The following is a 27,267-nucleotide window of genomic DNA, read 5'->3' as shown; positions in this document are numbered from 1 at the left end:
ATTTGCGAACAACTTCAAAATAACACTTAAATAAAACAAATTTTAATGTTCACACAACCTTGATTTTTATATCAGTAGAAGCGTAATTTTATTTTCTAGGCTAGGCTATATTATACGGTAGCCTGTAAAGGCCACAACAATTATAATTTGGGTTCCACAAAATATTTATGATCGCCACAAAAATATTTCACGTTAGCGCAAAATATTTATGATCACCACAAAATATATATTTTTCTCAGCAAAATATTTTAGAAATTCACAATATATATTTTGTCTCCCTCTAAAATTATTTTGTGCTTTCAAATTATTTTGTGCGTTGAAAAAATATTGCGACTTCGAAATATTTTGCGAAGTCGAAATATATTTCGCTGTGAAACTTCCACTACCGCAACAAATATAAATTCGCCGCACAATATTTTAGAATTCGATCGCAACATTTCACAATGTGTGCTTACTGTATGGTAGGCGTAGTTGATGAGGTCTTCGGGAAAGGAATAATAGTCCAGTCAAAATAGGGTTTGACCCACCACTAATTGCAAATGTTTCGACCCATACATTTTCTGAAAGCTTACATCATACAGAATAATATACTAAAAATCTGCTGCGAAAAATTTAGTGGAACCCCCTTTTTAGGGGTAAAAACAAAATGGCCGCCATGTGTCCTAAAAATCTTCATTTTTCCATATTTTTTCACCTAATTCATATAATTTAGGTCTGTAAAAGAGCTCATTCTATATTTCTGGTACAGGAATCCAAAAACAGACATTGAAAAGTTGCAATATGAGACAAAAACGTGTCTTTTTAAAATTTATAACAATTTAAAAATAAAATGGCCTCCACAAGTCCCAAAAATCTTTAATTTTTTCATATCTTTTCATCTAATTTAGTTCTGCAAAAGACCTATGTTAATAATTCACTGTAAATCGAACATAAACCCTTAAAAAGTTTGCTAGTTTGATCATATTCATGTTTCTTCAACTTGCAGATCAATATTTCACAAACATTACCGTTTGTATTATGACGTAACTATCGTGATAATTGCGCTGCTTTGCCTGAAAAATTTAGTTCTGCAACAGACCTCATTCTCTATATCTGATGATCTGGGAAAGACTGTATATCCTTCTTGTAAGTGTGTTGAATTTTATTGATATCTCTACATTATGAATGAATGTGTTTTTTGCTCGAATTCTATACTGGAATGTGATGCAGCTGTGACTTTGACAGCGAAAGGTGTTGACGGAATTGTAAAAGCAAGTGCACAGAGAGGAGAAAATCTGAACATTGTTGTTGGTCAGTCTGTACACGTGGAGTGCAGAAAACGTTACACCAATCCAAAAGCGCTCTTGGTACAAATGAAAAAGCGTCAGGAAGATCAAGATGAAGATCATGGTCAACACTCACTTCGTTCAGAATGCACTTTCTCTTACAGAGACAATTGTATATTATGTGGTTGTCCTGATATGTATGATGGCAAAAAAATGACCATAAGCTTATTCCGATTAGAGCTTTGAACTTCCGTGATAAGCTACTTCAAGCATGTGTTGCTTTTCCTGGTACATGGGCTGATGCTGTCAAGGGGAGAGTCGTCTATGTACACGATTTGCCGCAGCTCGAGCGGGAGCCTCCGTTCGTTTCGATAATGATCCTTCCGCAGGTTCACCTACGGAAACCTTGTTACGACTTTTACTTCCTCTAAAGTCTAAATGATCAAGTTAGATCGTCTTTTCGGACACCGGTTCGGCCGTTGCCAGCCGCTCCGGGTCCAATCAGAGGACCTCACTAAACCATTCAATCGGTAGTAGCGACGGGCGGTGTGTACAAAGGGCAGGGACGTAATCAACGCGAGCTAATGACTCGCGCTTACTGGGAATTCCTCGTTCAAGGGAAATAATTGCAATTCCTTATCCCTAGCACGACCGGGGTTAAACGGGTTACCCAGACCTTTCGGCCAAGGTGAGCACACGCTGATCCGGTCAGTATAGCGCGCGTGCGGCCCCGAACATCTAAGGTCATCACAGACCTGTTATTGCTCAATCTAGTGTGGCTGAACGCCACTAGTCCCTCTAAGAAGTTAGACGCCGACCGGGAAGGTCGCGTAACTATTTAGCAAGCCAGAGTCTCGTTCGTTATCGGAATTAACCAGACAAATCGCTCCACCAACTAAGAACGGCCATGCACCACCACCCACAGAATCAAGAAAGAGCTCTCAATCTGTCAATCCTCACTGTGTCCGGGCCGGGTGAGATTTCCCGTGTTGAGTCAAATTAAGCCGCAGGCTCCACTCCTGGTGGTGCCCTTCCGTCAATTCCTTTAAGTTTCAGCTTTGCAACCATACTTCCCCCGGAACCCAAAGACTTTGGTTTCCCGCCCATGCACTGTTGGGATGTGATACCACTTCAAGGGTATTTGGAATAGGCAAACAGAAAGCTGTTACAAAACTAAGAACTGATGAAAACTTCAGAACAGCTGCAGCAACTTTCCTGTCATTCTCTGCAAATGCAAATGATGTTGTAAAAGCAGGGAAGTTGGCTCTAATTGCCATGTACAATGGAAGGCAAGATGACAATCTTGACGATCTAAGATATCAAATTTTCTGTGGAAAGACAGCAAGAAGTACGACTGCAGTAGACCCATGTTCTCTTCCTCCCACGTCATAAGCAGCGAGGTTTCACAGTCTCAGGGTATATCATCAAGTGCAGGTGTGGCTGGGTCATGAGACAGATGTGCCACCGGAACAGTGGGGTTGGCGTTTTAGTGAAGGCAGTCTGGTGCCTGTGATGACAGACAAACCTCCAGCTCCATCTCAGTTCCTGGAAATGATTGTCTGCAACTGCAAGACCGGCTGTTCTACACTTCGATGCACATGCCGGAAATCTGGTTTAGAATGTACAGTTGCATGTGGTGAATGTCATGTGTTATGTTCAAATTTGTCATTAGGCCTAATGGAAGACATTGACTCTGATGATGATGCCTTGGTTTGAACTATTAATTGTTTGATAAAATTAGGTCTTTTACAGAACTAAATTGTGCGAATTAGGTTAAACGATAAGGAAAAACGAAGATTTTTGAGACTCATGGCGGCCATTTTATTTTTAAATTATGTTATAAAATTTTATTAAGACAAATTTTTATCTCATTTTTCAACTTTCCAGTGTCTGTTTATAAATTCCTTGTACCAGAAATATAGAATGAGCTCTTTTACAGAACTAAATTACATGAATTAGGTGAAAAGATACGTTAAAATGAAGATTTTTGGGACACATGGCGGCCATTTTGTTTTTACCCCCAAAAAGGGGGTTCCACTAAATTTTTCGCAGCAGATTTTTAGTATGTTATTCTGTATGATGTAAGCTTTCAGAAAATGTATGGGTCGAAACATTTGCAATTAGTGGTGGGTCAAGCCCTATTTTGAGCCGGATTGACTGGACTAAAACCCAAGTAACCCTTTATAATTCCTACAAACCGTAATACAACTTTTATTATTAAACAAAGCTAAATGCATAATTTGTCAACCGATTTAATGGGCATGCGGAAATTAGCAAGTGAGACGCAGTGATGGGTAACAAAAGAAAAGTTTTTCAAATGAAAGCAAAGAATAGCGTTTACTTTGCGTCCAGAAGTGCAAACAATAGGAGTGGGAAATATTTCTTTGTTCTTTGAACTATACGCTATTTCTGTTTTATTTCACCCATCTCTTTTTTTTCACAGGTTTTTATCCATATCAATCTTTCAATCTTAATCATGTCTCAATCTGCTGGTTCTAATGCCACATCTCCCGACCTGAAAATTTCCCTTTCAGCTAGGAACAAGATGATCGTGCAGATAAGGGGTCGTTGGGAAAGGAGGTCTGCCTGAACAAGACCTATGAAACTGCTATGGTTCGGTTCTAGTCTGTTATGACGTAACTGAAGGTTAGCTAACTACAAATAGCGATGTAAATGTATAGCAGCTTAACAGTAAGTTGACATTCTTATTATACCTATGTTCCGGGCAAAAATAAGCAGTTAAAAATCAGGGCAATTTATGTCTTACATTTCAAATGAACAGGAGACTAACCGCGATACCCCACCGTCGCAACAACCATTAACATCGGTACCATCGTCTCGGTCTGGGTTGCCTGCCCCCTCCCCTTCCGATGAGGCCCCCGTACCCAACCCTGCTTTCCGGTCTCAACCGCAAGCCCCTCAACCGTCTGCCGGTACTAACCACTTAAGCCTGTTTATTGTCCCGTTTCATACTCAGTCGTTAAACACGCTGGAATATTATTATAGCCGCAGTCCCTATGGAGTCAGGTTCCTCGCAACCCAATTTGCTGCCTCCGAGTGCGGCCAGGAGCAATGTGATTGGGAGTCCCAGTCAACGTAAGTTACGACCACGCAAGAGGCGAAAATCTCCCGCTCACACGTAAGTTTTAATTCCCTGAAAACACAATTTATTCGTCAGTAGTTGCTAAGAGCTTTTATTTACCAAACAACCTACAAAGCAGATGCATTTTGTACGTTTTTTTTTCAGACAACCAAAGCGACAAAGATATGTTCGTCCAGAGTAGCACTGCTCGTATGATGGCAGTTACGTTAATGAAACATCCAATCATTATTGTTGTGGCTTCATGACGCAACAATGCGTCCTTTATTTAAAATGTTTGTTCTTTAACCTTTCAATTTTCAGGTGTTTAGCCGCAGTTGCCCGCCCTGCTCAAGCACCGTGACGCGACACTTAATCGAACGACAGTTTATGTCATAGTGTCAAAGTGTCATAGTACCCTCAAGCACAGGCAGTACAAAGAGCGCCTCTACCGGATGCTTTGTAAGAAATACAGTATTTCAAGTTTTCATTAAAATCATTTTTAAAAAGGTTTTATTCGGCGCAGAACGGAGTCAAATTTTTTTTAAATCAGTAATTAGGCTTCAAACCATGAATCTTTTTGTCCAAGTAAATTGAAAATTTTAATAAATAATGTTTAGATGCATGATAATTGATAGTACTTATGTTGCAATCTCACTGCGGCCGAGTTTTACAAATTAACAATCGTCTCATCCATCAATTAACGTGAGGCATTCTATTGTTTGTAGACGTAGAGGCCAGATATCGGAGAATATTTCGTTCACATATCGACGTGGCAGGACCAAGTCGTTCGATGGTGTAAGTTTGAACGAAGATAAATAACCAGATAATTTGGTTGGCCGCCGTTATTTCATTGACAAAAATCGAACGTTTGAAGCTATTAACCTGCTTTCAGCATAGCAACCTACGCACGGTGAAATTACCACACTCGATATTTCGTAGACTAAATTTCAGAAATCCTAAAAAAATGTGTCGAAGGTTTGTTTCGACGTTTCAGTAAACTAGTTAATTATATGATTTTAATTTCATATCGACACCAATCGGCGACAAACAAGGACCTCGGGAAAGATTTCTAACTCAAATAGAAATTGTCACTGTTACTGGACTGTTTGCATTGCGCGGATGGTCATGTTTTCTATCGGGCTTTGCCTCTATCCAGATGTCCAATTCGTGACATGGCTTTAAAATGTGAATTATGACTTGAATGTTGCATGATTTTTAAAAGTTTTAAATTTATTTTTTGGTTTTATAGGAGTTAAAACTTAAGTAACTTTCCCTGAAGTCAAAAGCTCTTAAACAAGAGGTCTTAGACGGACTGAGCCGAAGCTCAGCAACCAACAAAGAAGGTAACCAGTAATTTCTATAACTTATATACAGTAGTTTTTGTTGGCATCTATAGAGTCCTGTGTGTAACTCTACTCGGATCCGGTTTTAAAAGAGTCTTGACCAGAGTCTCTTTCACGGAAATTACAAAAATGGCGAAATTGTATTGACTTGACTTCCTTAAACCCGATTCGAGTTACTCTTAAAGACTTGAATTCTGAATCCCTTCTACTAGGGATGGGATGTAGTTGAGACTATAAATGCTTTTCTGAGAAAAAGAATGAGAATAGCAGGAAACTGAATGTGATGTGAATACAGAAATATAAAGAAACTTGAAAAATTATTACATCAATTCAAAACAAGACAAACATCCTCAAATGGTTCATACTGTATTATGTAATCTGACTTTCGCAAATGTTTCACAATAGGGCAAAACATAACAATCATTGGCATAAATAACAAATCACCAAACTAGTTTTATGTGGAAGAAAAATTAATACTAACATTACTATTACTCTGAAAGCAAACAAATACCAAAACATTGTCACATCAATATTTTATAATAGATCAGATTAACACCTAAACAAGGGGCTCTCCAGTGTGGACTTTTATATGACGTTGCAAATGGCTGTTTTGTGAAAATATTTTGAAATAAACATCGCATTGATATGGACGCTCTCCAGTATGGACTTTCATATGAGTGTGTAAATTGCTGTTTTGTGAAAATAATTTACAGCAAACATTGCATTGATAAGGGCACTCTCCAGTGTGGACTTTCATATGCGTTCGCAAATTGCTGTTTTGTTAAAATGATTTGCAACAAACTTGACATTGGTATAACTCTATACTCATGTAAGTCTTTAAATGAATTTTCATGTTTGCTTTTTGTGTGAAAGATTTATCACAAACAGTGCAAGAGAATTGCTTCATTTTGTCATTTCCAACAATTCCTGAACATTTAACTTCTCCACTATTGCTCTCACGATTCATTATGTTTTTATCAGAAAATTTTGTAGCCAATTGGTTGTATTACTCATGTGAGTTTCTTTCCTTCAAGCTTTCAGAATCAACAACTTCATCATCGGATGTTGTATTTCCTTCATTCTCTGGCTGAGGGAAAACATTATTTGACATGAGAATAAATGTGGCATCTGTCTCATTCCGGAAAATCTCAATATCCTGAAACAAAAAAGATTTTTCTTCAATAGCTTCAAGATGAGCTTCAACTGATGCCTTCTCGGAATGAACTTCCTGAATACTAATGCTAGTGTCAGACTCACACTGTTTAGATGATGGTTGCAATGTTTCTTCAAATGGCTTCGTATTGTTTATGGGTTCAGTTCTCTTCGTTTCTTCAAGAAGCTTTAAATCCATGTTTTCCATGTTTTCTTGCACCTTTGCAAATTCCATTTTCTTACGATATCTTGTCGCATTGATTTTAATTCTTGCAAAATAAGATAATTCAATGTTTTTAAAACAACCTCAAGTTGTATACGACCTGGTTGACATTCTGTGGTTGCATATGATGCTGTTTATACTTATGACCTATACACTAAGTAAAGGAAGATAAATGTTAAAGCTTAAAAATGTAGAAATACAAAAAACGTTTTGACAGATATTGCAATCGACAATAATCAAAATAAAATGAGAAAAACAAATTCCTAAAGTTAATTCATGCAGTGCAACTGTGAACAGTCATAAGTTGCTTTAAAACACTGTTACGTAAAAACGATTAGCAACAAACTCCACATTGATGTGGCCACATATACACAACCGAATTTATTTTACTCACAGTTATCACCTAGAAACATACAATTAAAATTGTTTTAAACATAAAAGCTAGTAAAACATTTCCATACCACCTGGATGACACTTCATACTTTACACTGTAATGAATCAAATAATATAAAAATTTGGCAACAGATTAAAGAAATGAAAAAGCTAAAAAGGATTCACAAAAATATTTTATCAGGATGAATGACACCAGAAAAATTTTCAATTAAACAAATTCACTTTAATATTTGATCACAGAGTTTACACATGCACGGTCTTGCAATGCTACGATTTCCATAAACCCCCCACAAATGTGATTTTAACTTCTGTCTTTTTACAACGAGAACAATTTGCGTAGTTTTATCTAGTGTGGATTCTTATGATGCAGCAAGTAACAGCTTTGTAAAAATGTTTTGAAACAAACCCGTGATTGATACGGCCGCATGTCCGTGCCAGTGTTTAAATGAGTTTGATTATTGTGTAAACGATATATCACAAAGAGTGATTGTCGCAAACAGTCACAAGCCAACAATGGTCGAAGAATGCTCAGCCTTTTTGGTAATATTGCTTAAATCACATTTACTATGTATTTTTCAGGAAATTCATTAGACAATAAGTTATATTCCTCACATGACATCACATCTTTACCATCAAGTTGTCAGAAACAAACACTGTGTCTTTGAATGTAGAACTTGCTTCATTCTCTGACCGAGGGACAATATTCTCTAACATGGTAGTAGTTGTGTCGTTGTTCTTAGACTGTGATACATCTGGATCCTGAAAATACGAAGCCTTCCAATCCTGAAATGATGATATTCCTTCATCAGTAGCTTCAAGCCGAAGAAAAAGTAATATTTTCTTCAAATGAACTTCTTGAATACAAGTGTCAATGTTAAATTCTGCATCTGATGTCAATGTTACTTCAATTGGTGTTGAATTATTTATGATTTCAGTTTTCTCTGTTTCCTTATTCAAACTTCATAACTTATCAAGCATACTTTAATTCTTGTGAAATCAGATCACTGATTGCTTTTAATACAGCGTCAACCAGTCAACAACCTGATTGACACTCCATAGCTAATACATGGTGCGGTTTAGACTACGACTTATTTTCTAAGAAAAAGAATGAGAATAGCAGGAAACTGGATGTTATGTGAATACAGAAATATAAAGAAACTGGAAAAATTATTACATCAATTCAAAAACATTGCAAACGACAAAATTCAAAACAAAATAAGAAAAACATCCTTAAATGGTTCATATTTCATAATGTAACTTTTGCAAATGTTTAAAAATGCAACAAGATTTTTATAGTACAAAACAAAACAATCATTGGCATAAATAACAAATCACTAAACTAGTTTTATGTGGAAGAAATATTAATGCTAACATTATTGTAACTCTGAAAGCAAACAAATACCAAAACATTGTCACATCAATATTTTATAATTAGATCTGATCAACACCTAAACCAAAACTATCATTAAAGGCGCTTTCCAGTATGGACTTTCATATGACGTTGCAAATGGTTGTTTCGTGAAAATGATTTGCAACAAACATCGCATTGATAAGGGCGCTCTCCAGTGTGGGCTTTCATATGAGTTTGTAAATTGCTGTTTTGTGAAAATGATTTGCAACAAACATCGCATTGATAAGGGCGCTCTCCAGTGTGGACTTTCATATGACGTTGCAAATGGTTGTTTCGTGAAAATGATTTGCAACAAACATCGCATTGATAAGCGCGCTCTCCAGTGTGGACTTTCATATGAGTTTGCAAAGTGATGTTTTGCAAAAATGCTTTACAGCAAACACTGCATTGATAAGGGCGCTCTCCAGTGTGGGCTTTCATATGAGTTTGCAAAGTGATGTTTTGCAAAAATGCTTTACAGCAAACACTGCATTGATAAGGGCGCTCTCCAGTGTGGACTTTCATATGTTGCTTCAAAGTGCTGTTTTGTGAAAATGATTTGCAACAAACATCGCATTGATAAGGGCGCTCTCCAGTGTGGGCTTTCATATGTTGCTTCAAATTGCTGTTTCGTGAAAATGATTTGTAACAAACTCGACATTGATACAACAGTATACTTGAGTGAGTCTTTAAATGAACTTTCATGTTTGCTTTTTGTGTAAAAGATTTATCATAAACAGTGCAACAGAAATGTTTTATTTTGTTATTTCCAACAATTCCTGAACATTTATCTTCTATACTATTGCTCTCATGATTTGCTAAGTTTTTATCAGGAAATTTCGAAGCCAATTTGTTGTATTTCTCATGTGAGTTTCTTTTATTTAAGTTTTCAGAATGAACAACCTCAAAATCGGATATTGAATTCCCTTCTGTCTCTGACTGACGGAAAACATTGTTTGACATGAGAGTAAATGTGGCATCTGTCTCAGTCGGGGAAATCTCAATATCCTGCAACAAAAAAGATTTCTCTTCAATAGCTTCAAGATGAGCTACAACTGATGCCTTCTCTGAATGAACTTCCTGAATAGAAATGCTAGTATCAGATTCAGACGGTGTAGCTGATGGTTGCATTGTTTCTTCAAATTGCATTGCATTGTTTATGGTTTTAGTTCTTTTTGTTTCTGCAAGAAACTTTAAATACTTGTCTTCCATGTTTTCTTGCATTTTGGCAAATTCCAACTTCTTACCATCTTGTTGCACAGATTTTAATTCCTTTAAAATCACATCACTGATTCTTTTCAAAATAATCTTGACATTCTTACCACTTGAATGACACTCCATACTAAACTATGAGGTTGCTAGCTAAAACAAAACAAAAAATGATGGTTAAAGTAGCGTTGGATGGATACGTTTTATATACGATACGTTTTCGCTATTTTGTTGTTTTTGTTGCAAGCAACAACCTAGTAATGTCATATACAACTATCTCTTGAACACACAGGGTACTGCAGAAAATGCATCTGAAAACATCATTTTGCCGTTGTATCATCAACATTTACATTAGAATTGCTAGAGATATTATTACTACTTTCAGGATATCTTGCATCAAACAAATTACACCTATTTGTACGTGAATTGAAAGGCGTTGAACTATGTCGTCGACCAATATACTTATGATAGTGACGAGAAAAAGAAGTAAGAATATTATACTTAGAATTCATTAATGAACTAAGCCGTTGTATTGACAGCTTAAATTTCTGTAGAGAAATTAGTTTATACGTAGAACGTAAACAAAACCTACATATACGGTATACCGCACAGGGTGGTCTTTTTGCCTTAGGAAAACAAAATTTTTGCAACGTTACAATCATCTTTCAATACAAAATCGTAAAACAAAGTTTTGCACAAGAGCTCGAATTACAACGTCAACCAACAGTGCATTTTTGGTTCAGCGCTGAGTAGCCAAAGCCCAGGAATAAAACGCGACGAAATTCTAATGAACAGGGAAGCTGGCGGCACCGCTCTTACGCGTGGCAAAATCTGAAAATAAATTTACAATTTCATTTGAAAAAAAAAGAAAACTTTCCACTTGTACAAAATAGCAATGAAAAGCATGACAAGAAAGGTGAAATGCTGCAAATGCTGCAATCCCTGTATTGCGTCACTGAATAAGTCCAAGTTTGCCAACCTGAGAAAGATGGCCATAAATCTACTTGTTCTGTTCGGGACTGCATACATTTATGAGCAAACATTTTCGACCATGAACATTAATAAGACAAAGCTGCGTTTCAATCTATTCAGGAATCCGGCCCGCCAAGTACTTTATTTTCTCATAACAGGCCCGCCGACCGAAGAAGTTGCCCGCCCCTGTGCTAAAGCTATGAATTTTCAAAATATACGGTAGGCTAGTCCAGGCTACATACGGCATCGGCGTATCCTACGATGTATAAAGAGTCCTAGCCCGTGTAAGTTCTGTATAACGTTAGAACTAGGCTATTTTTACAAATATACCGTACTGGAGACAAGACAATTGTCGATACAACTCCGTGTCTCCGTCACAATTCAGGACCACTGTTGGGACTGGGTCCCTGGCAGTGTTGCCACTCAAAAAAAGAAATTAACCCTACCAGCACACCTAAAAAAACCCTACATCTCCCTACGCAGTTTGAACAAAAAAAAAGAAATTTTGGCAGTTTTATGGCACTTTATAACTACTTTAGTTTCAGTTCAAAAGCACCAGAACTAAAGTAGTTCAACATTTACTGACATTTGTGTTTCCACTAATTGAATATATCAGTAATGTTGAATTTATAACAAGAGCAATAGCAGATAACATTCTTTGGTGCTTGTACTCAACAACTAAGTCAGAATATAAACCACCAGGGTTATCTTATCTACCAGAATTATTGTAATTTAATGATAAAGGTATCGTATTCAATAGTGTAGACCAAACTGGTATTACTATAAAAATATGTGAAATTAGATTGAAAAACATTGGTCATTTCAACAGCAGATTAATTTTAAGTTTTAGTAGGCAGCAGCTGGTATTATTACAATTAGCAGTCTACTATTTAACCATTACTTATTAGCCTATTATAATCAGTGCATTTTGTTTGTTTGTTTTTAAAAGGTTCTATTTCTAGCTCATACCAGTACTTGACTAGGCTACGGTACCCGACACTTAGGCTTTTTTTCTTAAAAATGGTCTACTCTGCACCGACACTACATGCCTTGAGGCATAAGCAAACTAACATAGTACACACCGCCTACTCCTTTCCACAGTCCATGAAAAATTAGACAACTTCATAAGCCCACTGCAACATTCTTGTTGCAAAGATGCATGGATATAATTGGATATCCTATACATCGCAATGCGCGCGCAACACAAAGTCGTAAATCTACAAAACAAGATCACTTGATTCCTGTCTGTTCAATCTGCTGATTCTGCTCATCTGCTGTCTCACTCTCCAGTCTCCACCTGCTGGGCTTCTCCAACTCTGTTTGCAATTTACAATTACAGTATTAGTACTGTATAACCATAACCAAGACTTAAAACTAGGTCAGCCCTGACGTACAGCTTCAATCTGACAATTTACTTAACTAAAGTGTCGATTGTTACTACAACGAGTCGATTGTTACTACAATGAGTCCATCGTTACTACATGAGATAGAACGCATTGTTTCATAATCTGATCAAACAACTCGTCTTGACCGGGAAAATGCATGTCTAATTCAACAATGCTAATTCATTAAAGAGCGGCAGTTTGGCCACTCCTGGTTTAGACTGTGTTTTTGTCATTATTCAGTAAATTTATTATTTGAATTTATTTTTATTTTACTTTAAACAAAAGGAAATCTATGAATAAAGGTGAAAAACCCGTAGGGTCACCCTACACCCTACAAGGGGCCAAAAAACCCTACCGTAGGGTAAAATCCCTACGAGTGGCAGCCTTGTTCGAGCTAGTTTTACTGTTTTCTGATTGATTAATTTTAATTACATAGACATCAAATTAACATTTAAGCTTTAAGCCCTGTCGAACTTTTGCCATAAAAAAAGAGATTTTTCGAAAATAAACGCATAATAAGTTATATATGTTTCGAATAGAAAACTTAACCTTTATTCTTTGAGGTATTGTACGCTGTTTCTAAGCAAAGGCGCTTTGTATCCGTATCGTTAATTTTTTTCCATTGACTGTAGTAATCGAAAAATAAGGTCCTATTCTTGTTAGAGTGTGCTCAAGCATGATACGATAGATATTTTTTCTAGCCATAATACGTGTATTTGATATATAAGCCTAGTATATATTTAGCCATAACTGCAACGGATTTGAGTCACGTGTTTGGCTCATTTTTTGCAACAAACAGCTCTTGTGACAAATCCGAGACAAATACGTGGCGCCTGTGAAGCAGGCTCCAGGCACATTTGTGCCACACTAGTTTTTGCCCCACTGGCACGAAATCATGTACACGAATTCACAGTCTACAACCGCTGTTGATCTAGTGGTCAGTTTTAAATCCGGGCAATATTTTGAATATACACAAAAAACAAAACAACAAAACCTGCAACAATTGGAAACTGCACAAAAGGATAACTCGGCTCCCACTCGAGGAAGATTCATCGAGCAACAGTTGATAGAAAATTTCAAGACATCGCAACATAACTGAGCACAACCCAACTTATGCGCCAACTCCTTCGAGTCACTCCAGTTGTAGCTGACGGTTACTGGGTTTGGGGTTTTACAATAACTACCAAATTAAAGAGATTACCAACAAGTCTAGAATTTTTATAAAAAGCTAAAACTTGTAGCATGGCTGTTGTCGCAAATAACGTTGATTAAAAGTATATTTTATGTTGTTTTGAGTTTTTACAACAATCCTTGACACGGGGAATTCCCAAACCCATTATCTTTTCCACCCTACATTTTGTAAACTTCGGCGCCTACGGTAGGGTAAAATCCCTACGAGTGGCAGCCCTGGCCTTAATGGCGGATTCGCAAAGTTTCAATTCCAGAGGCGAGTTGAGCGATCTAGTGTTTTTATAGGATATCTATGGTCAGGACACGCAATAACAAAGCTATTTGGAGTTTTAGGAGACACAAATCATATAATTCATTATCACTTAAGTCTTAAATCATATAATTTGAATAAACAACAATGTTAATTTGGAGGTTACTACTTGGATGATTAAAACTTACAACATTTTCGTTATCTGGCAGTGTTGTTTTATTTCAAGAGTTACCTGTACATTGAAGTTTGGCAATAAAGCGCAGCCCGTCAATTATGTGATGTCGATGGATTGTACAAATATACAATTAAAGCGCCACCTTGTGTTGTAAATTTGACACAAACTAATTTGGAATGAATTGCGACAAAAGTTATTTACATTTGTTACGATATGATTGAGTTATCACAATCTAGGATTGTGTGAGTTTCTGGCCTTATATTTAGAAGCTGTGTACATTTTGATGGCAATAAAGCACGAACGCAAAGCAATGTCATTCACTGTAAAACGATTTGATGACGTGTAAATTACGTCACAATGACAAAAACTCTTATATTTTTCTGACACAAAGAAGTTGGTAGAATATTTGGCAGAGCAGCCAACTCATCAATATGGAAGATATTCTTTCTGAAATCAGTGATTGTCTTGTCATGAAGTGAGGTCGATTCAGAGCGGCGGTGGCCGTAGGGGTGCTGGGGTTTGATTTAGTCGGGCTGCCCCCACTTTCTGGGCGTAGTCTAGTAATGGCATCCTCCGGCACACTGTGATGGTGGGGCATATAGATTTGCTTGGGCTTGCTAGGTAACGTCGTGTGACCTTTATTGGGTATCATCATAGGGTCAAACGCAGGTGGCATTTTCCCCTCATAGGGGTCCCCGGATTAGAGTAGATATTACGTGTAGGGGATATTGACCCCTGTAGTAGCTAGGCGTGTTGAGATCGCCACGGGGCGGTATTTGCACGGGGGCACTGTGGGTATTGAACCCGTTCCTCGGTTCCTCCTCCTGGGGGGTTTAAGTTAGAGTTTGTTTCGAATCATCTTTGGATCCCTCATAGGTCCCGTGTGACGCAGGTTCTTGTTCTGCGTGAATTGCATGTAGAAAGGGGTGGTAACGGGTGGGGCGTGACATCACAGGAAGACTATTCTTCTCCGATTCGCTCATCCACCACTTGCGGCCCGCGTGGCCGTTGGGTAGTCCTGTTATGAGTGGAAATTTTAAATTCAGTTTTTTTGTTGCGTCATAAAGGTAAATCGAGCGGTAAGCGGGATAGTCGCAAGTAAAAACATTTCAGCTTAGTTGTTTGTGAACAATCTCCAATAAAAAATTTAGCTAAAGTTAAGATTTAGTTTCATCTCATAGTGTAACTCACCCATCATTTGCTGTTGGGCTGATTCCTCGAAAACCTCGTTCTGTGGGACCTGGTACTGGGGCTGCCAATTGATCATCTTCCTTCTGTCAAGACTGTGGTCGTCCAATGTCCATGGGTAAGCGCTGACCGTCGAACGCTTTTCTGGGTGTTGGGTTGGGTTGTGGGGGGTTTGGCCAACCTGCTGGTATGGGGGTTGGTGGGTTTTGCACCGGTGAGGGCTTTGCAACGTAGATGGGGTACTGCTGCTGATCGTACCGCCCTGGCATGGTGTCGGCAACTTGGAGGGAGTGTTGCTGCAACAGCCACTGAGCCCCCAGAAGAAAATGACCCACTGTTTTGGCCCTTTGGTTGTCGATGACTACATAATAGTCAACCTGAGGAAAATGTTGAAGGTCATCAGTAGGGCCCGCAAAAGTCAATAAAATCAAAATTTTTTAAAGACCTCGTCTGACCACGAATCAAAGAATAAAGTTGTTTTCAGCACCTAGGGGATTGTTTCTAAGAAGTTTTTAGGTCAAAATAAAGTCAAAATTTATAATAAAGTCAAAATTTTCAATAAAGTCAAAATTTGTCAAATTATGGCTTTTGACAAAGTTTTTGTGTTTCTTGAGAGTAATTTTTGTAAAAATCCTCGTGGAAGCATTGTAAATCAGGAACTGCAACACAATTAAACCATATTAACCCATAAAAGCAGGAAATAAGTCACAATGCCCACTTGGATCAGCAGTAACTTTTATTTCAAAAAGCTATTGAGAAAAGACAGAAATTTCAAGCCTGAAAATGTTAAAAATTACATGATGCTGTATTACAATAAATAAGTTGAAACACTTTTCTGTAGTGATTTCTTTAAAGCCGCGTGAAGGGGGTTACATTACTTCTTTCCTGTTTAATTTGCTGTTTATTAGAATTTACCATGCGGAGAAAATCGAGGCAAAGTGCCCTTTTCACAAGGACAAAATAACACAAGCTACCTAAATCTATCGCCAAAAAACACGACGCACTTTTTATAATCCAAAAAACACCTGACTTTTCGACAAAATATTACGTTTGGGTCTGAAATCGACAAAATATTATGTTTCAAAATATGTCACCTACCTGCTTGCTTCTTCGGTCTGTGACGTCATAATATAAGGGATGTTTGGAGGAGAGGACCAGATCATTTGAGTGGAATGTTCCCATTTCTGCACCACTCAGCGCGCTCGTTTCCTTGATTCGTCGCGTTCTACGCGATTCTTTGTGGGTTGAAGTTCGATTCCTATCACCAGAGCACATTATGATGTCACATGGAGTGCAAAGACGCGCAATCAAGCAAAGCAAATATTATGACGTAATAAAGCTACCTTGCATGGCTGCTCGTGCTTGATTGCCGCGACTTTGATGCGTTTCTGCTGTTAGATTGGTTCGAAGATGTCCTGACGTCATTTCCGTTGGGCAAGGTCGTCTGAAAGAAGAGATAACAATCACATCACGATCACGTTATGATATATGAAATGAGAGATCACGAGTAGGTGGCCATGATCACATGAGCTTATAACGATGAGACCCAACACTACGTTGAGTTGATGACGCAAATGCTCACCAGGATGAAGTCATCCTTCTTGGACAAATTTCCGCCGGAATATACCCTGTGGAGGGTGCACAAGCACACACAGAAGACAGCACCGACAACAAAAGCGACCAATAGAAAAACGATCCCAATCGTGAACTCTGACGTAGTCGCCCCAGACACGTCATGCAACATAACCGGAGCGACAGTGATATTGTATGACGTATCATTTACGGCTGGTTCCACTTCCTCATTTTCAAAGGAAGGGAGTGTGGCACCAATAGAGGGCGCTGCACGACAAAAAGACAATTTTCACTTTTTAATTTCAGCCGTGCGATGATTGGTTAAATTATAATTGACGTAACAAACCTCCCAGGTCTGTGGCGTGGACGTCGCACTGCTCCATCCCGGCTACATTCCCTTCCAACACGTCCTGGCGTGGTTGCGCGCCACTCGTACTGTTGACGTGATACTGGCTGTCAACAACCACGCAATTCTTCCCGTCCCACCCACAGTAAGGGTCCCGGGATTTGATGCAACTCCTGGAACAACAATCGACCGGGTTACAATCTGCCGCGGTCTACGCGCGAGCTATTTCCTTGCTCACCTGCCACATGAGGTGTTGAGGGCACAGAGCGGGGCGCGAATGACGCAATTCTCGAATGCGACCAACATGGACCCGGTTGGTTTGTCGAGATTTATCGAAAGGGCCCTCCTGTAACAAACAACAATTGTGACATCACAAACCTCTACTTCAATCGATTGACATAGAAACAATGTTGACGCACTTGTTCCCAGGTCCGCATCTGTCCTCGCTGTAGACCGACCTCTCCTCGATCAGGACCGACTTCGTCCCCGCTCCGAGGAGAACCTTCAGAATTCGTCCATCGTCAGTGCCCGCGATGAAGACGGTGTAGATGGGAGTGGTGCCTGCTGTCGTGTCCACCACAAACGCGGTCAGGAAGTCTCTGGAAATTTGAAATTCTTTCAACTCCGAAGAATCCTCAAATGAACAGAAGCTCTACGAGTCTACGGGACCAGTTGGTGGCGCTATTGTTCGTATATTATCGTCACTTACCCGGAGTTTGTCCGCGCATAAAGAGGAATCGCGTTGTGTGGTTGCGTCACGTTTCCATGGAGATCCCACGCGTTGACGCTCTGGTACATTATGGGATGCATGCGCATGAAGTTGAGACTGTGGACAGATAATTTGCTTGGATCGCTAGCACAGCTGGGAATGAAAAAATACGTCATAATTACTAACCCTTGTGCATAGCACGATGATCAAGTATTACGTCAAAAAAGACGTAATGATACGTCATAAAGTATGATTTACCTGGCCACGTGAGGATTGGGGGAGTGGTCCTGCTGAGCCCAGTATTGTGAACTAGTCTTTGCATCGGTGAATTTCTCATAAAATGCGCCGTTCATGGAAGCTTCAATGTCCGGCAGAGAGAATGCGCAAATGGCCGATGCAGGGATGCTGTTGCTGTGAGGAGGAGAATTCAATGTGATTTGGTTAAGCTTGGGTTATGCTGCTGGGTGCCTTCATACTAGGTCGAGGTTTGTGAATATCCAGCCCAACAACAACCCACCTGGGCGTGCTCATGAGAGCGAAAACCATCTTTGTCTTGCCGACCTTGTACCACTTGTCCAACGTCACCAGCTCAGTGACGTCACTAAGCTCGTTGAAGTAGAACGGCGGTTGTCCTGGCAACGAGCAGTTCAGTCTCGCTTTTAGGAATGACGAGAACTGATTCCTCAAATTGCGCCATCCACCGTCGTTCTTGCAAACTTGACCGATGCGCGTGTAAACTTGCTGTAGGGGAAACATTAATTTAAATTTCCCGCCAATTTTAAATTACTGCCGATTATATGAAGTAATTTAACGTACCTCTGATTTATCCTCGACGGAGATCTCGGTAAAAAACGAATAAACTTTGTTCAAAGACATGCCACCGTCGACGAATTTAACGAAATGGGGGGCTGGAACATAACAACCATAATTTATGGCTTTTGCAGCAACTTTAACAGCTTCACCTGGTCTCGGAATATCCAAGAAAACAGCGTCTGCTGCATTTTCAACCGGAAATCCTTCATTTATAACATCCCGATGATAAACCTGAAAAAAGCACGGAGTGTTTATTTAAATCAGTCTAACAAAAATAGTTAAACAGCAGTAGACTATCAACAAAATGTGGTATTAAGACCTTAGCTTACCGTCACGTACTGGAAAAGACAGTGCTCTCCAAACTCAGCCTTTGCTTTATTGCATCTTCCCTCGTTGAATTCCACGGTATGAAGGTGACCCATTGGCGCCACTGTGCGGAGAATTGCGTGGGACAATGAACCACTACCAGTACCTGAAAATTCAGAGATTGGAACACATCGCAGATAGTTTGCAAGTTGGCTCGAAAAAAAGAGAGAACCTAACCCGATTCACAAACAACAGAACCAGGTTTCAAGTCTAACAGAAGTGTAATCATAGCAATATCGGCAGTGTAGAGAATTTGCGTACGGTGTGGTAAACAAAGCGTCCAACTCGGGTGTAGTTTCAAGAATATAACCCAAGCTACAAAAAATCCAGACATCAAAATTTGCGACTACTAATTAGCTAGAAAATGCACAGTAGAGATTTTAACATCACAAACAAATAATACAGAGAAGGCAAAACAACGTATACAGATCGGACAGATCCTCTTAATTCAGATGGAAACCCTTTTTGGAAGTTGCGGCAAGACGGCGATCCTTGAGAATCTCTTCCGATGAGTAATCAGGAAGTTTTAGGTAATGAACGCAGGTAATTACGGATGGATAACTTCCATCACCGGAGCCCATCTGAAGAGATGTGAGTTTTGTCATATAATAGGATTCAAACATTTGCTTAGTTTTTTTTATCATTTTAAGTTAATAACGCAAGTCTGCGAAATGTCAAAGCAACGCTAAAAACTTGGTAAAAATCTTATTTACAAATTCAAGAAATAAAAACAACATTATTTCTGTTTTCTGCCAAACAAATTTACATTGATTGCAAAAATTATTGGAAAACTAATCGCAAAAACTTAATAAGATACCTTTCTGACCACGGTCAGCCTTGGTGTAAGATTTGCCAGACCGCTAGGTGGCAAAGAAGAGCAGCCGGTGGTGAACTGCAGAAAAGATTTTCTTTCGTCACCGGTCAATTGACAAAGCACGTTGACAAATCGCAAGAAACCGGGACTGAAACCAGAAACAAATCACGAATTTATAAGCAATAAAATAATAACGAATAAGAAAAGATAGCCTAAGTATGAATAAGATACGCATTTAACTTTCGATTCTAGCCAAGCAGTAAAGCTGCAAATCCATTATTGACTAGTGACTCGGCGAACCTGTCTTTGCTGAATCCTAGCTTTGGCTCGGTATAAGCAAATATGTCATCGCGAGTCCATCTTGGATGTTGATCCCCGCACAGCACCGATTTCAACTCTTGAAGATCAAACGGAAGCAGGTTCTTCATCGGAAAAACGCGACTAAATCCCTCTATTATGAAGCAGATAAAAAAATCAGTTAAATAACAATACAGAGCAATACTTTCATTGCAAGTTTACGAAGAGATTTGTAAATTAGAAGAAAGATGCAGATGTCAGTTAAGCGGAGTCTAGTTAAGTGATAGGTTGCACATAAAAGTTATGGAAACGTAGTAGACCTTCTTGGTTAGATTTAAATGGCAATACAATGGAAGGACTATAAAAACAAGGTTAAATAAAAACGCGTAATAACTCTCCATCCAATTTTTATATATACCTTTAAACCAGGGATGTCCAACCTTTTATTAAAGTGGGCCGCATTGTCACTTGAAATAACTCAATGGGCCGCAGAACCTATTAAATTTCAAGAAAAATGGGTACATAAAGTACATACTTTTGGAGTGAAAATGACTAACGGGACGCACAAAAATCTCAGGCGGGCCGCAGGTTGGACATCCCTGCTTTAAACGCTTCCATCTGTTTGTGAATTCCGGAGTGAAAGCAAAAGTCTAATGTCAAGTCCATGTATTGACGGGCGTTGTCAATGGTAACATCTACGTCATCACCGTCTTCAACAAGCGCGTAACTAGAATATCCGTATATGGAAGACGATGGTGCGAATTGAAAGGTTAACCTGTCATAATGATGAATTTAGCATTACGAAATCATACTATTAGCTACACCTCTGTCAATATACAAGTGTTTTTGGGGCTTACCCAAGGTCACTGACACTGCATTTGACGTCGTCGTAGTTCAAAGTGAGTTTGCTGATCTTTTCGAGCTTCTCGTTTGAAGTCAGAGTATAGTCCGCTTCTATTCTATCCTTTTCATCGCACAAATCTTGCAGTTTGCTAAGAACTTTGTACCTGGAAGAACCTTTTTTAAGAACTTTGCTAAGAACCTTTTTTATCATGACATCAACCATGTCTTCCTCCTCCTCATCATTATCATCGTTTTTATCACTTCGCTTCTCCCATTGATGACTCATGTTTTAAACATTTAACATGCAGCTGACAAATCTTGACAATGGCTGATAATCTAGATAGAAAAAATAAAACAATACGTTTCTTAAATTGTTAATCATTTAAGTCTTAACAAATTGCTATTTCCATCAGTTATTGAAATCAACTATAACAAAAGGCAATTGACACTGAATAGCAATGCGAAACGCAATGGTAATAGTAAACTTGCGTGTCTAAAAATGATCGAGTGACTTAAGATGCACACACAGTCAACATTTAGTGCTATTAGTTTGAACAAATACATACAAAACTGATCCAATAACTTGAATACAATTTTTTTAATGAAAATTGGGCTATGAAAACAGACATCTACTAGATAACCATGCAGCACACAAATATTACTTTTTGGTTTTAGAAGCTATATGAAGGCAATATTCTATGCATAAAAACTCATGAACATTTTAATGTATAGTGATTTGATTCTGAGAAATGCTGTTACTTATTACAGTGCAAATTCGATATGCAAAATATGATTTTTGTACCTTACAGACAGTTTTATTTAAGATTTCAAAGAAACTTATTGGATTGACTAGTGTAAGATTGAAAGAACTTAAAAGTAGTGTGGACTTATTCAGATCTATAGTTATAGGTTGAAATGTTTTTCATCATCTGAAAAAGCAAGGTTATATATGTATGAATATTATTATCACTGAGCAGCAAATTTGATACAGTAGTAGAAAGTAAACATATTGACTGAAGAAAGTAATTACTAGGAGGTATAATCTAGTCAACAAAATGCTGAAAATTTACTCTGGTCAGCAAAAACCTGAACAAAAAGCTATAAATCATTATGATTGCTTAAACAACTATGTATATATATTGAATTATATTTCACACACATCATTGTAGAAAGGCAAACGTAAAAAGTAAGTAAATGACCAGATGATTTACATTAAAAACGCACTTCATATTTCCGTTAAAAATCAATTCTCTACACTTACAGAATCGTATATACCGTAAAACCTCTATTTGAGCGCCACCTCTATTTGAACGCCACCTCTAATAGAACGCCACTTTTAAAGAAGGGTTGAAAAATAGAGCGCCTCCCTCTAATTGAACGCCACCTCTAATAGAACACCACTTTTAGCGGCGGAATTGTATTAGCAGGTATTGTATTAATTGTATTTAAAGAAGGGTTGAAAAATAGAGCGCCAACCTCTAATAGAACGCCACTTTTAAACAAGAGTTGAAAAATAGAGCGCCATGGCGGTGAAATAGAGGTTTTACGGTAAATTAGATATATATATGATACCATCTTCTTGAATACAGTTCTCATTATCTGTGAATATGAAAATAATCAACTCAACTTGACCACAATTTTAAATTGATTGATCTGGCCTTGCCAAATCTTGTTTTCTCGCTTCATCCAATATGTCTTTTGCTCCCCTCTTGAGCAAATCTAAAGCAAGATCCCGACCAAGATGTCCAGCTGCTTTCAGAATTAACTGATTCATGAACCTATGAGTGGTTGTGATGCAAGAAAATTCAGTGCATTTATCTGGGTCAATATCTTGCACCATTGCTTGGTATTTTTCATCGAATTCTAGGGAGACATGCATTTCGTCAACCAAAGATCTTGTTCCATCTAAATTATATACACCTGCTCGAAGATACAAGTTAGTGTCCTTTATCCAAGAATGAACAGCTTGTGGAACAGAGCATCCTCCACCAAGAGTCTTCAAAAATGCTCTTTCGCACACGGTCATAATAACTGTGTCACGATGGTGGAGTTGTGACACCAGTTGTATGTTATAGATGTCATCCAATCGTGTTTCGATGCCTAGGGCACCTTGGCCTACAGCATACAAACACTCTTCGGGTGTAAAAATTTGAGAAATCCTATCTTCCCAACCCATTCGCTTAACACCTGCAACCGCTAACACTATAGCCGAAAAAATTCCAGTTTCATCAAGTTTGTGCAAGCGAGTATTCAAGTTTCCACGGATGCTTTGGAACTTTAAATGAGGATACAGTTTTGTGAGTTGTGCCACTCTGCGTAGTGCACTGGTGCCAATTGTACTACCAGCTTCTAGGTCACTCAGTGTTTTGCCTTTGTTATTTGGATGCATAATGACAGCATCCCGAGGATCTTCTCGTTTGGAAACTGCAGATATTGTCAAATTCGGAGGAAGAGTTGAGGGCATATCCTTAAGAGAATTGACAACCATGTCTACCTTGTGTGCTATCAGAGCTTCTTCCAATTCTTTTGTAAATAAACTCTTTTCCCCGGTTTTGGACAAGGATTTATTCAAAATCTGGTCACCGATTGTGCTCATTTGGATAACTTCAATATTGAGGTTTTTATTGAGCTTTTTTAATTCATTGACAACCCACGTCGTTTGTATCATAGCCAGCTGACTTTTTCTAGTTCCAACTCGTACAGTAGTACATTCTGCCATACTTCACTGTCAAACGTAGCAAATCTGTTCTAAATGCAGCTAGGCCTATACAGCTATAACGTAACTAAATAAGTTCTTTCACAAAGCAGTAAAGCAAAACCCCTAACAGCCTACTCAGCCAATCCTCCGCTACAATTCACCCCAGTCCCCAGTGTCAGTAAACCATTATTTGAAGGAGTAGCAATCACGTGCCACAATTGCGGCGTCATATGGGAGCGTGTGGTACCCAAAGGAATTCATCGAACGCTTAATAAATCTTTAAATTTAAAGTGAGAAGCAAATCAGAAAACAAGAGTTGCCAGTAAATATTCCGGAGAAAGGATTTTTACTAAAACATAGTGGTTAAGCAGTCATTCTCAAAATTCGGTCAAAAATTTGACCTCCCATGATGACGAATTTGGAGGCCATAATGACGCCACAATATAAAGAAACAATGACGTTCATGACTGGGGTTCGGGTTACAGTAGGCATGGTGGTAGGCTAGCTAACGTGTTTTGAATGGAATACATCTCCATAAGTAGATGATTAGTTACAGCTAAAGTTTATTTCCAGCATTGGAATGTTAAAGATGACAATCCATGAATTGGTAAAGCAATCTTGTTTTTATGGCAGTTACCGGAGTAGTGGCAAAACCTGTGCCTAGTGTGATGTCATAAATTTAAATCCCAGTATTGTTTTGACGCAACAGAAAAGGAGCAGTAATCTGACTAGGTCTTCTAGAGCAGTTGCAAACTTGCGATAACGAAGGTTTTGTTTCATTTCTTCTGAAGACGAGTTCACAACAGTTTTTTTTCTAACAAGACAAGAGTTGTAATGGTTATAAATACGGTTGACTGCTGAGTGAAATATAGTTGTTTTTTTTTTATAGCTAAGCCTATTTGTTTGACTGCAGGCTGTAAACTTGACCGCTTACCCAACTATTATGAAGACGTTATCTAATTTTTTATGGACTTTCAATTTTTATTCTCAATTTAGCTCAATGCTTGATATGCCACTGTTTTATATTCAATATTATAGCTGCGCTAGCACTTGTTTTGTGCTGATTTAAAACCACTATCAAAATGAAATTTATAACGTCACAATGGGAAGACACGTTTGGGCACTACACCGGTACCGCAGCTTAACATCTACATAATGCATCACCAGTGCAATTGCAGAACACTATCGGAAAGCTAGCTTAATTAACGCAGGATATCCCTGTTATACACTTTAGTAGGCTTAAGCCAGAATTATAGCTTATTATCTATTACTTGTCGGTCACACCAATGACATATATATATAATTATATATATATATATATACACAGTACGTAATTGGTTTCACGAAGCATTACATTCATACTTGATCCTACAGGAGTCATGCCAGTTTTTTGTACTGGGACGTAATAGTCACTGCTAGGAACGTCATTAAGCGATGAATTTGCGTTTTCCGCTCTTTCTTTCTATACTCACCTGAAACTAATGATTACGACTGTTGTGGAGTTGAGGTTTGTGTATTTGTATTCATGTAACATGGTGACAAAATGTTTCCTGCTCTAATCTAATACATGGAAGGAATAAAGTGACACTTACACTTGCCTAAACTAAACGTGGTAGGCCTACCAAACTTGATGCATTACACCAATTGGAATGATTTACTACTTATAATTGTAACTCACAGTTGCAAACGACTTTCTTAGTTTGTTTATTAATTACTATGTGGTTGTGCTCTGATACTCGGTTGTTGGGTTCTTTTCTGTGTTGAGAGAAGTTGTGTTAAATCAGATGAGAATCTTGCTTCGGAAACAAGCAGTTTGTTCTTAACTGATCCATTTCTTGTATAGTTGTTGAAATGTTAAGTAAAGAAAAAACTCATTTATATGGACCAAGGCAATCTCAAGAAGCATCGCGTATTGCGGAAAAAATAGTTGACAAAGGAACAAAACCGGTCTGGAAAAGATGACCATTTCCGGCAAAGTTGGAATTAACGTTTCTGAGTTAACTTACAGTTTTAACTGATTGAATTCAAACTAGTAATTTATTGATCTCAGACGACGACGACGACGACGACGACGACGACGACGACGACGACAACGTATCAACGGTAGATTAAGTAGCTTACCTATAGTTTTGTAACAATTCGAAAGACTTTCTAACTTTTAAAAATTAACGTTGTAAAAATAACTATATTTGATATTCAGCCTCAGCGAAGTGAAGATGGTGGAACCTGGATGAATTTGAGAGAAGTAGAACACGAAGATGAACGTTTTCTAATTAAAACTTATCAAATCAAATTCTTTGCTTGGTAAATTTTCTTTAATAATTTTAAGTTTCCAATCAAACTTGGGTTTTTAGTTTTCATGATAAATCTCGCACCATACCGATTGTTTTCTTCTTTGTATACTTGTGTTATAGGCAAAGAGTGGTGAATACAGAACAAAACCTTTTTGGCTCGTATGAAAAGCAGATGACATTTTTGTGCTATCGCCATCCAAGCAGCTTTAACGATCCACATTTCACCAGGGAATTTCGTGATGACGTCATAGATTCTTACAAACAATTAAAACCGGGTGAAGGTTGCGAGGGGACATTTACTGTCAGGTTTACATACAGTTTATCGCGCATTTTTAACAGCTTTTATTTAGTTAACGTTTATGTAGAAAAATATGCAAAATTAAGCTATTATCACCATACTAATAGCCTGTTTTATCAAATCGATAAACATTTTAGATTAAGGTACCTGTACCGAATAAGGCCCGGTCCCTAATAAGGCCCATTGCTCATATTTCGCAAACCCGTGCAAATAAATGAAAGATTTTGTCCCTACATAAAAACTAATATAAATTCATGATGGTTTACCAAATTTCATCCTTGTCACGTGATCAACCGATTCGCTAGAGCACAACAATAATTTGATATTTGCAGTTAAGGTGGTTTTGTTAATTTAGAAAAAAAGTAACTAAGAATTTGGCCGGGTAAATGAACTGTTGTCAGCCGGCTGAAGTTTTCATGTAACAACCAACTTAGTATTGAAAAAGATAATGCACTTTTTTTTGCTCAAATTTTTCTGATGATAAAAATGTGGCATTTTTTTCGTGGATGCCACATGCACCTAATAAGGCCCTTACAAGATGCTTGGCTAATTGATGTTCAGACTTCAAGAGTGGTTCCAGTCATCAGTTGGCAAATTGTTGCAGTTACTTTGATGCACCTAGTGGAATCTTTTTAAATGTTTGTACAACTTAAAATGTGAAATTTCTAATAATGTTATATGTTGTCTATTACTATGTTTTGAATCAAAATACTCACAAAATTGGTGGGCCTTATTAGGAGCCTATGCTCCTAATAAGGCCCATTTTTTGGAATTTTTAATTTCTTTATAAAATTTTTTTGGGGAGTTTTCAGGTATTGTGGTTTTAATATGTTGTAGTCATATACCCTCACTAATAGAATACGAATTTTCAGTCTATTCTCATTTATGGTTCTTGAGTTATTTTCAAAAAAGTGTTAGGTGGGCCTTCTTCGGTACAGGTACCTTATATTAATTAATTATTATAATTATAATTAATTATAATGTTTAATCATAATAATT

General features: G+C 38.1%; 2 protein-coding genes and 1 pseudogene across 5 annotated transcripts; all 3 read right to left on the bottom strand.

Annotated features, from left to right (window-relative positions):
* Nucleotides 1–14,268: 14,268 nt before the first annotated feature.
* On the bottom strand, nt 14,269–21,296 carry LOC143444257 (uncharacterized). Of its 4 annotated transcripts, XM_076943436.1 has the most exons (20): nt 20,993–21,296; nt 20,702–20,910; nt 20,554–20,630; nt 20,139–20,289; nt 19,842–19,986; nt 19,485–19,605; nt 19,202–19,339; nt 18,988–19,130; nt 18,662–18,889; nt 18,363–18,586; nt 18,104–18,256; nt 17,846–17,998; nt 17,556–17,735; nt 17,375–17,482; nt 17,137–17,309; nt 16,801–17,057; nt 16,562–16,662; nt 16,317–16,476; nt 15,222–15,595; nt 14,269–15,048 (listed from the first exon to the last, which is right to left on the bottom strand). In XM_076943436.1, exons 4-19 carry the CDS (start codon nt 20,264–20,266, stop codon nt 15,308–15,310), a joined length of 2,700 nt encoding a protein of 899 aa, XP_076799551.1. In that variant the 5' UTR covers nt 20,267–20,289; nt 20,554–20,630; nt 20,702–20,910; nt 20,993–21,296; the 3' UTR covers nt 14,269–15,048; nt 15,222–15,307. The 4 variants fall into 4 exon arrangements, with proteins under 4 accessions (XP_076799551.1, XP_076799552.1, XP_076799549.1 ...); XM_076943437.1 differs by lacking the exons at nt 20,554–20,630; nt 20,702–20,910; XM_076943434.1 differs by having other exon boundaries at nt 20,139–20,910; nt 20,993–21,207.
* LOC143463398 (E3 ubiquitin-protein ligase HECTD1-like) lies at nt 20,280–21,264 on the bottom strand. The gene is made up of 3 exons (XM_076961896.1): nt 20,993–21,264; nt 20,731–20,910; nt 20,280–20,289 (listed from the first exon to the last, which is right to left on the bottom strand). The coding sequence occupies exons 1-3, from the start codon at nt 21,262–21,264 to the stop codon at nt 20,280–20,282; spliced, it is 462 nt and encodes a 153-aa protein (XP_076818011.1).
* A 17-nt stretch (nt 21,297–21,313) lies between the features above and the next one.
* On the bottom strand, nt 21,314–23,843 carry LOC143444262 (porphobilinogen deaminase pseudogene; annotated as a pseudogene).
* Nucleotides 23,844–27,267: the final 3,424 nt, after the last annotated feature.

The sequence above is a fragment of the Clavelina lepadiformis genome, chromosome 1, assembly GCF_947623445.1.
Source record: "Clavelina lepadiformis chromosome 1, kaClaLepa1.1, whole genome shotgun sequence".
Lineage (NCBI taxonomy): Eukaryota > Metazoa > Chordata > Ascidiacea > Aplousobranchia > Clavelinidae > Clavelina > Clavelina lepadiformis.
Note: the sequence above shows the minus strand (reverse complement) of the source record. Positions and strands in the feature narration are given on the sequence as shown.